Source organism: Cebus imitator, unplaced genomic scaffold (genome assembly GCF_001604975.1).
Source record: "Cebus imitator isolate Cc_AM_T3 unplaced genomic scaffold, Cebus_imitator-1.0 Scaffold384, whole genome shotgun sequence".
NCBI classification, from domain to species: domain Eukaryota; kingdom Metazoa; phylum Chordata; class Mammalia; order Primates; family Cebidae; genus Cebus; species Cebus imitator.
Genome location: NW_016107699.1, coordinates 2,098,892 through 2,108,617, shown reverse-complemented (window position 1 = coordinate 2,108,617; position 9,726 = coordinate 2,098,892). Strand labels below are relative to the sequence as shown.

Here is a 9,726-nt window from a genome sequence, read left to right as displayed (position 1 = left end):
CACGTGGGGAAGGTGTGAGGGGCGGGTGTGAGGGGCGGGCCGGTCACGCGGGGCAGGTGTGCGGGGCAGGCGCGGGAACCGGGCGAGGCAAGAGGCCGGCGGGCACACTTGCCTGCAAAGGCTGCGGCGGCGGCGGCCTCGTCGGGGCCGGGCAGGGCCTCCGCGCCCATGTCCATGTGCCCGGGCTCCGCCGCCATCACCGCCACCGCCGTGACCCGCGGCGTCTCCCGCTCCGCCTCCGAGTCTGCGTCCTCCTCCGAGTCCTCGTCCCTGCTCAGCACCGGCTCCTCCGCATCGCCTCCCGCCGCGGCCGCGGCCGCCGCCGCCACCGCGGCCGCGGCCGCCACCGCAGCCGCCTCAGCCAGGCCCAGCTGCTTTGCCGCCGAGTCCGAGTCCTCCATCCGGACTCCGCCGAGCCCTCCCGAAGGCGCCGTCCGGGGCCGCCCGAAGCGCCGGTCGCGGAGCCCGAAGCGGGGTCCGAAGAGGACGCCCGAGCTGGGCCGAGGCCGCCCGAAGCCGCCGCCCGAACAGGGGCCGAAAAGGCAGCCAGCCGCCGAGCGGAGCCGAGTCGAACCCGGCCACCGAGCGGAGCCGAGGAGAACCGAGGCTGACCGAGCAGGGGCCGAAACTGCACGAAGCCGCCGAGCCGAGACACAGTCCGGAACCGAGGAGGGTCGAAGCTCCCCGAAGTGGGCAGCCGAGTCAGTCCGAATAGGTCCGAGTCCGCACGAGGGTTTCCGAGAAGCTCTGCCCAGCTCTCCTCACTGCCTAAGAGGTTGAGGCGGCTGTCTTTCCCGGCCGACAGGGCTGGACGGCTCTGGGCAGATTCCCGCGGGCGTTCGACGCAATTCGGCCTCTGAGAGAGAGCCTAGTGCCGCGGGCTTCGCCCTTTCCCGAGGCCGGCGGAAGCCGAGTCAACCCGACACCGAGCCGAGCCGAGCCGAATGTCCCCGAGCCCGAATGCTCCCGAACCTCGGCTCTCCGCCTCCTCCCTTCCGAAAGTGCCCGAGCGCTCCCGGACAGACTAATCGGGCCTCGGCCGTGGCTCGGACGTCCGCTCCGAAACGCGGCACGGTCGGGCCCCTTCGTCAGGAGACGCGAAAATGGCCGAAGGAGCGCGAGCGGCGCAGTCTCAGAGGCTGCCGGGATCGCGACGGACCGGCGGGCGGGGCGGCTAAGATGGCGGCCGCGCGGCGAGGTGAGCTCCGGCGGCGTGGGGGTTCCGTGCGTGCCGCGGCGTTTCCATGCGGTGGCGGTCCGGTTTCCGTTTTCGGTGCGCTCACGGGGCTGTGCCACCGCCCCCGCGTGAGCGAGGCAGCTCCGTCACCCCACCGAGAAGCGCGGCCTGGCCCGGGTGGCGGGCGTCGTGCGCCCCGCGGAGCTCCCCCGCGCGCGGACGCCTGGCCCTGGGGAGGGCGGGTGCGGAGCGACTTTGGGGGCCCCGGGCCCCGGCAGCTCTTGTCCCGCGCGCGGCTTTTGCGAGGACACGTGGGCGGGACGGGCGCGGGGCTCCGGTAGCCTTGGACTCCTCGCCCAAAAAATGGCCCGTGCCCGTGCCCGTGCCCCGGCTGCCCCGCGGGAGGGGCGCCTCCGAGAGGAGGGCCGGGCAGACCGCGGCGGGAAGGAAGGCGGCCATCCCGCTGCCGGCCGCCCCGCGGGGCTCGGCTGCCGCGCGCACTTCCCGGTCATCCGGCGTCGGTTTGGAGGAGGGAAGCGTGGCCGCTCCCGGGCAGGCCGGTTTGTGGGTCTGCGTGGGTAAAGATCGAGTTCAGGCCGGGCGCCGCGGCTCGCGCCCGGGGTCCAGCACGTCGGGAGGCCCAGGCCGCTCTCCGGAGACGCAGGGTTCGTGAGCACCGGCCAGGCTCGGGGGCGCGCGCCTGTGCTCTGGGCCGCGCTGAAGGCTGAGCGGCCGGCGGGTCACTCGAGCCCCGGAGGTCGAGGCTGCCGTGGGCCGGGATCGCCCACGCCGTGACCTCAGGCCACTGCGCTCCAGCCTGGGCCACAGAGCAACACCGTCTCCAAAAAAATTACGCGTATCCCAGAACAAGCTGTCGTCACACACCTTGTCCATTACATCACGGAAGACATTTGTTCCCTTTTCCTTGCAGGCTTAACTTCCGTCCTGCCGAGGCTTTTATACGGTTGTTTTTCCCAAGCCCCACAACCTCAGTCTGCAACAGTGAGCAGCTGGCACTTGGCAGACACACTGGAATTGTTGAAGAAGCCCACCTTTGGCCAGCGCGGTGGCTCGTGCCTGTAATCCCAGCGCTTTGGGAGGCCGAGGCGGGCGGATCACCTGAGGTCAGGAGTTCCTGACCAACATGGAGAAACCCCATCTCTACTAAAAATACAAGATTATCCGGGTGTGGTAGCGCATGCCTGCAGTCCCAGCTACTCGGGAGGCTGAGGCAGTAGAATGGCTTGAACCTGGAAGGCAGCGGTCGTGGTGAGCCAAGATTGCACCATTGCACTCCAGCCTGGACCACAGAGTGAAACTTTGTCTCAAAAAAAAAAAACGCCAGCTTTTTTTCGTGTGTGTGAGACAGTCTTGCTCTATCACCCAGGCTGGAGTGCAGTGGTGCAATCTGGGCTCACTGCAACCTCCGCCTCCTGGGTTCAAGCGATTCTTCTGCCTGAGCCTCCTGAGTAGCTGGGACTACAGGTATGCACCACCACACCTGGCTAAATTTTGTATTTTTAGTAAAGACAGGGTTTCACCATGTTGGCCAGGCTGGTCTCAAACTCCTGACCTCATGATCCACCCACCTCAGCCTCCCAACGTGCTGGGATTACAGGCGTGAGCCACTGTGCCTGGCCAAAGAACCCAACCTTTAAGAAAAGAATCAAAAGGGATGAAAACCCCAATTAATGCAAAATCAGCACAAATAATGACAGGTATTTAGGTAGCCCGGTTTAAGAACAGATCAGGTTTAATGAATGGCCTGCTGGTAATCCGATGCCATGTGGTTTGCGGTGCCCTTGGCTTTCTGCTTCCAGCAGGTGCCACCTCTTCCAGGAGCCCAGTTCTGAGCCTTTGATGCCAATGTCCTGTGTTTACTGGCTTAAGACTCTTGCCCGTGTGAGATTCCACAAACTCTGGCACAGAAGGCCCCAGATCTGCCCAAGAAGACAAAAATCTCACTGAGGCCGGGTTTCTGTCCTGCCCTCCCTGGCGCTGAAGGGGAAATGGAAGAGAAGCTGTGTTCAGGTGGCTCTCCTGCCTGCTGCCCAGGGGTGCAGCTTACGCCTCCTTTTATGAGAGGTTTTCACCCAATTCTAGGTCACTGTTGGTGGATCCACACATGTAGAGACGTGCACATATCACGTGCAACTCGCAGGAGCCCGTTTCAGACAGTTAATCCCACCCGGGCCACAGTGGATCCAGGGTGAGTCAGAGGAGTCTTCAGATGCAAAACCTCAGAATCAGAAATGAGGAAAGAGACTCCACTCACTCCTTGGGCTTCCTGTCGCCCCCGGTGGGTGGGAGAAGGTGCAGGAGTTGGCGATGAACAGGGTGGACTGCGGCACTGCTGGTTTGGAAAATTCTTATTTCTGGAGGGATATTTGGGGATAACGTTCCAGAGGAATCCAAATGTCTGTTATCAATTACGGAAAAAGATTTGTTACAACCCAAGTCAGAAAAGGTTTTCGTCTAGTCCCGTATGTGGCAAGTATGGAGAAGTGTCAAAGCTGCTTTCCCTGAGGGCCGGCTGGAGGGTTCACTTTCCACCCACCCCACCCCACCCCCATACTCAGGGTCTGCAGCCTCAGGTTCTAAAAGGCAGAGACTACTGCCTCACGGAAGGATGGACAGAGAGGCGGTGGAGCAGGCCCACAGTAAATGTGTGCTGCTTTCTACACACCTGTGAGATCAAAGGAGAATTAAAGCGGGTGGTTCCTGTCTAGAGCAAGACGCAGGAAAGCATCCTGGTGGCTGTCAGGCCTTGCTCACGGACCCTTTCTCTTCCAGGGAGAGGCTCCTCCACCATGGTATCCTGCTGCGTGCCCCTCCAGGACAGCGCCCAGAGGGCACAAGTGCTGCCACGCAGAGCACCTTCCTCACCCTCATGGTTTCCCTAAGTTCTGCCTACTAATTCCACTTCTGGGAGGGGGTGTTCCTGGACAGATTTAGAGTTGATGTAACTTCCTCTGGTCGGTGTGCTGGCTCCGTCCCCCACCTGCTGAGGCCTGCATGCACAAAGTGGCTTAGCATGCCCATCTGCCCAGCTACCAAGGGGTGGCCACCTGCCTCTGTCCTGGCCACTAGTGGCAGGAAGATGGAAACCCCCCACTTTGCATGTCCATAGATTCTATTTTATTTCTGTCTATGTATTTTTAAGGATGGAGCCTTGATCTCATCCAGGCTGGAGTGTGGCAAACACAGGTCACTGCGGCCTTGGCCTCCCGAAGCGCTGGCATCACGGGCGTGAGCCGCTGTGCCTGGCCGCAGTATGAAACGTACACAGCCCAGGAAGTGGCCAGTAGATACTTAAGTGCCCCAAACAGAAATATATTTTCTCTGAAGAGAATGAAAAAAGGGGCCAGGCACGGTGGCTCACACCTGTAATCCCAGCACTTTGGGAGGCTGAGGTGGATGGATCACTTGACGCCAGGAGTTTGAGACCAGCCAGGCCAACATGGTGAAATCCTGGCCCCACTACAAATATAAAAAATTATCCGGGTGTGGTGGTGCATGCCTGTAATCCCAGCTACTCAGGAGGCTGAGGTAGAAGAATCACTTGAACCTGGAAAGCGGAGGTTGCAGTGAGCTGAGATCACGCCACAACACTCCAACCTGCGAAACAGAGCAAGATTCTGTCAAAGAAAAAAGAAAATGACAAAGTTATTTTTTCTACCTCGTAACTGGGACAAGAGTCAGGGTAACATCACTGGGAGTGCCAGTGTGTGGAGGCTGTCCCCTAACCAGTCCTGTCCACAGTCACTGAGGGCAGGGGCTTCGGTTCTGGGATCGGTGTGGGGGGGTCCCACAAAGGCCCTGCCAACTCATGGGACCACATTTGCCTCAAGCATAGTGATAGAAGCCCCAGACAGACTGGCAGCCGTGGCCAGGTCCCCATGGCCACCTGGAAACATGACAGAACCCGCCCTTCCTGTCAGCACCTGGGAGGCTGCCCCCAAGCCTGTTGAGCCTGGGATCCTTAGCCACTCACCAGCTCTCTTCAGTTCCCCTTCAAATGCTGTTTTACATCAGTGGAACGTACTACACCCTGTATTTCCTTGCCACGCTCCTGATAATCACGTATAAAAGTAAGTCAGGGCTGGGCGTGGTGACTCACGCTTGTAATCCCAGCTGTTTGGGAGGCTGAGGCGGGTGGATCACTTGAGGTCGGGAGTTCAAGTCCAGCCTGGCCACCATGGTGAAACCCTGTCTCTACTAAAAACACAAAAAGTAGCCGGGCATGGGGGCAGGTGCGTGTAATCTCAGCTGCTTAGGAGGCTGAGGTGGGAGGAGTGCAGCGAGCCGAGATCGTGCCATTGCACTATAGCCTTGGAGACAGAGCAAGACCTTGTCTCAAAACAAGAGGAAAAGGCACGTTGAGGCCGCCGCTGCTGCCCTGGGTAACGTGTCCGTTCTCCGTCCGTGCTCTTCAGGTCAGGTGTTCAGCTATCCTCACCGCTGCCTGGTGCTCGATCTCGCTCTGCTGCTTCTCATGGGGATTCTGGAAGCTGTTCGGTTGTATCTGGGTGAGTGGACGGTCAGACTGTAAGGAGCTTGTGATAGGAGTTGCTGTCTGCTACCACAGCCTTTAAATACTCATTTTTTCATAGTATGGTTCTTGGAGACATTTGTATCCAGACTGCTAACCCAGTTGCTTTGCAGGCTCTTCTTACAGTGTCATTAAGTATTAATTGAGAAGTTTTGTCCCAGAGACAAATAACACTGGGGCATCGCTGGGGAGACGGGAAGTGTGTCCTGCAGAAGCCCAGCCCGCCACCACATCGGAGCTCCAGAATATTTCACCTGCGCCCCTTCCTTCCCCTTGGCCTCAGCTGTCTGAGGAGGAAGGCCTGGAGAGTTCTGCCAGGTCCCAAGGAGGCAGGGTCTAGAGGGGCGGGAGCACCCCCCAGCCTCCCCAGTCCATCTCTAGAGGTCCCCAAGTCTGCAGCCCCTTCAAGTGGCCTACTTTTTTTGAGATGGGGTCTCAGTCTGTTGCCCAGGCTGGAGTGCACTGGTACGATCACAGCTCACTGCAGCCCTGGCCTCCTGGGCTCAAGCGATCCTCTCCCGTCAGCCCTCCCACTCCTCCCAAGTAGCTGGGACTACAGGCACCTGCCACCACGCCGAGCTAATAATTCTTATTATTTTTGGTAGAGACAAGGTGACAGGTCTCCCTGTTGTCCTGGCTGGTCTTCACCTCCTGGGCTGGAGAGATCTGCCCACCTTGGCTTCCTAGAGTGCCTGGTGACAGGTCTCACTGTGTTGTCCTGGCTGGTCTTCAACTCCTGGGCTGGAGAGATCTGCCCACCTTGGCTTCCCAGAGTGCCCGGCCCTTACTCCCTTTTTTTAACCACATAGTTTATTCATTTGATCTTCTCTTGGTCGGCTGTGTGGGCGGGAGTGAGTTTGGTTTCGCCCTCCTCGGAGCTCACCTCTGTGGCCCGCGGGGTCCTGACTTCCAGCCCTCTGCATGCTTGTGGTCACGGCACATGTGTCTGTGAAACGCTGCCCTGCCATGGGGACACGGCAGGCACGTCTGAGGCACTTTGCACCTGCCAGGCTGGAATCGTAGGCCCCTCTTGTTCACACAGACACACCGCTGAAGCCCAATGTCCAGTGAAGAGCGGAGGCTGCAGGGAAGGTGGGCCCCCTTCTGCTCATCATGAGGCCTCAGACCCCACTAGGAGGATGGAGGTGGTCCTCTCAGCTGCCCGTCCCGCCCCGCCGCAGGGGGCCCGGCTGTCCATGCCTCGCCTGTGCTGGCAGATGGTGCCTGGGCCTCTGCAGCTCGCTGCCCAGAGCCACACTGCTGGGAGGGTGCTACTGTGGCACAAGCCTCAGGTCTTGGCCCGTCCCAAGGTGGTGGGGGCAGGGTGTGTCACGGCCCTTCGGGGTCTGCTAGGCCAACAAGGACCCTCCCCAAGCACACCACACCCTGCAGGGTCTCCAGGCTCCTGGGCTCACCTAGTGACTAACCCATTTGTTTGCTAAATACGCAGTTCTGTTTTCAATATGTATTCATGAAATTTTCCAGAGCTGGCCTTGGACCAGAGAAAAATATTTTTGGGATTTTTCAAAAAAATCCCTTCCGTTCCACTTGGAAAAGGTGGCAGATGCACTTGAACCATTTTAGAAACCAAAGTCGCCCCGTCCACACAGCCGGCCACAGGACCCAGGCGCGGGTCAGCCATGGTGCTGCAGGGGCACCTTCCCAGGAGGGGCTCACGCCGTGCTGCACGTGCTCTCTGGCACTGCTGGGTTCTGGGCGGCCCCCAGGGCGGTTTCCCCTGGATTCCCCGGGCTGGAGGGATGCAGGCACCCCGGGCGGTGGGCTCCGGGGAGCGCCCTGCTCCACTCTCACTCCCCCTTTGCTCTGCTCTCCAGGCACCAGGGGCAACCTGACGGAGGCTGAAAAGCCGCTGGCCGCCAGCCTGGCCCTCACGGCTGGCACCGCCCTCCTCTCTGCCCACTTCCTGCTGTGGCAGACCCTGGTGCTGTGGGTGGACTGGGCCCTCAGCGCCACACTCCTGGCGCTCCACAGCCTGGAGGCCGTGCTGCAGGTGGTCGCCGTCGCCACCTTCACCAGGTAGCTGCGGGCACCCAGGGCACCCCACACTGGGGCCCCCTCCTGGCCGGCCAGACCCACTGTCATCTCCCATTTCCTGGACCAGAAGGGCACTTTTCCTAGTGATTGGCCGTAGATGGTTCTGGATGGTTCCATCTGTCTTGGCAGGGGTGGGAGGAGGAGCCAAGGCAGAGAAAATGCTGGTGTTGGGGACAATGGCAGGGACCACACGGAACTGCCCTCGAGGTGAGGCCCACTGTGTGCTCAGCCCGGTCACAGTGTGTGCTCAGCCCGGTCAGGATCTGGCTTCAGCAGCCAGGCCTGCATGGACCCCACAAGCCCCCAGGGCCGAGAGGGAGGACAGAGCCCCTCAGAACAGAGGCCTAATCTCAGCATTCCCCATCACCCCTCCTTCCCCGACGGTCCTACTGTGTGTTCTGGGAGCCCCGTTTACTCCGTGGCCAGGCCCCAGCCGGGTTTCCAAGTCGGGAAGGAAAAGCAGGATGGCGTGGGCCTCGTGCTCGGAGCGCCCCCAGCTCTGGCTGGTGGGCAGGCAGGTGCGGGTGCAGTCGTGCACTCTGGGTTCCCAAAGCAATAAATGCAAACAAGCCAGCAGCTCTGGTGTCGGGATCTCCACCTCAGCCACGCTCCTCCCTTCCTTCGGGGCTTCTGAGGAGAGGTTGGGCTGAGGCCGGGATGGGACGGGGGAGAGAGAGCAGCTGCCGGCCCGTGTTCTGAGCCTCCGTCCACGAAAATTTTAGCAACTTTTGCCTTTTGCACTGAGTCCTAAACAAATTCTGTCTGTGATTTTTTTTCCCATTCCCAGATTTACTGTAAGTTCCCCTTACAAAGTATCTAAACTGTTAACTCCTAGTCGTTTTTCTTCATTTGCTTCTGTTGTGTTTTCTATGTTAGGAATAATTACATCCAAGTATCTAGAGATTTTCTCTTCATCGCATTCTGTAAATAAAGAACTGCGTGTGCCTCTGAATTTCTGCTGATGACGGCCGCCTTCGCCACCCCATCTCCAGTTCTGCCTCCATGGAGGGAGCGCCCCGCTTGCCACTACTCCAGTCCTGGCGGGCCTCATCCCCAGCGCTGGCTGCCTTTGTCGGAGTCACCCTGGGCGCCCTCCACTCGGTGGACTCCTGAAGGCAGGAGGCTGCGGGACTTCCTGGGCCTCCCCCGGGGCTCCCTCAGCTACGGTGGCCGCGGCTGCAGCCCCTGAGCAGCCTTTCCCGCCAGTGCTCCTGGAAGTACCTGGCTGCCTGGGCTGACTTTCTTTGACCTGCCTGTGGCCCCCGAGGCCACATGAGCTGCAGGACGGGCCTGAGGACCTGCTTCTCATCCCTGTGCCCCTGCAGCAAAGCCCCGCACACCAGCGCCAGAGCACCTCCCTGACCAGCGCCGGCTGCCCTGCACACGCCTGCCTGGGCTTGCAGACGACCAGCTGGGCACGCCTGCCACCTGCAGGAGTCAGCCCAGGGACCACGCGGGCTGCGGAAGGGCCTCTTCCCCGAGGCTGGAGACCTGTTACCTTTGCGGTTAATGGATCCTGACACCTCCAGTCTCAGTGGGTGCACAGAGGCCAGGGTCACCTGTTCCACAGGGAATGCCATGGCTCCAGGTGGCCCAGAGTGTGGGGAGCCAGTGAGACCAGCCTGGACTGTTTTCTGAGGGCAGGCCGGCACTCACAGTCCCACTATAGACACGTGTATGGGTGGAGAGAGACCCTTGAGGGCACTCACAGTCCCAGTATAGACACGTGTATGGGTGGAGGGGAACCCCCTTGAGGGCAGGCCGGCACTCACAGTCCCAGTATAGACACNGGCACTCACAGTCCCAGTATAGACACGTGTATGGGTGGAGGGGAACCCCCTTGAGGGCAGGCCGGCACTCACAGTCCCAGTATAGACACGTGTATGGGTGGAGGGGAACCCCCTTGAGGGCAGGCCGGCACTCACAGTCCCAGTATAGACAC

At 60.5% G+C, this 9,726-nt stretch overlaps 2 protein-coding genes across 6 annotated transcripts in view; one reads left to right on the top strand and one right to left on the bottom strand.

The window, feature by feature from the left end:
* Window positions 1-884, bottom strand: part of DEAF1 (DEAF1 transcription factor) — a 51,263-nt gene extending 50,379 nt beyond the window's left edge. Inside the window, exon 1 of the mRNA XM_017507855.2 lies at window positions 113-884. Coding sequence (XP_017363344.1) covers window positions 113-401 — 289 coding nt within the window. The 5' untranslated portion in view covers window positions 402-884. The remainder of the gene's footprint in view (window positions 1-112) is intronic.
* TMEM80 (transmembrane protein 80) overlaps window positions 786-9,726 on the top strand; it is a 10,418-nt gene continuing 1,477 nt past the window's right edge. Inside the window, exons 1-5 of one of the 5 annotated variants that reach the window (XM_017507856.2) lie at window positions 786-1,198; window positions 3,971-3,990; window positions 5,175-5,268; window positions 5,614-5,706; window positions 7,565-8,632. In XM_017507856.2, coding sequence (XP_017363345.2) covers window positions 961-1,198; window positions 3,971-3,990; window positions 5,175-5,268; window positions 5,614-5,706; window positions 7,565-7,770 — 651 coding nt within the window. In that variant the 5' untranslated portion in view covers window positions 786-960 and the 3' untranslated portion in view covers window positions 7,771-8,632. The other 4 variants (XM_037731142.1, XM_037731141.1, XM_037731144.1 and 1 more) reach the window with 4 other exon arrangements.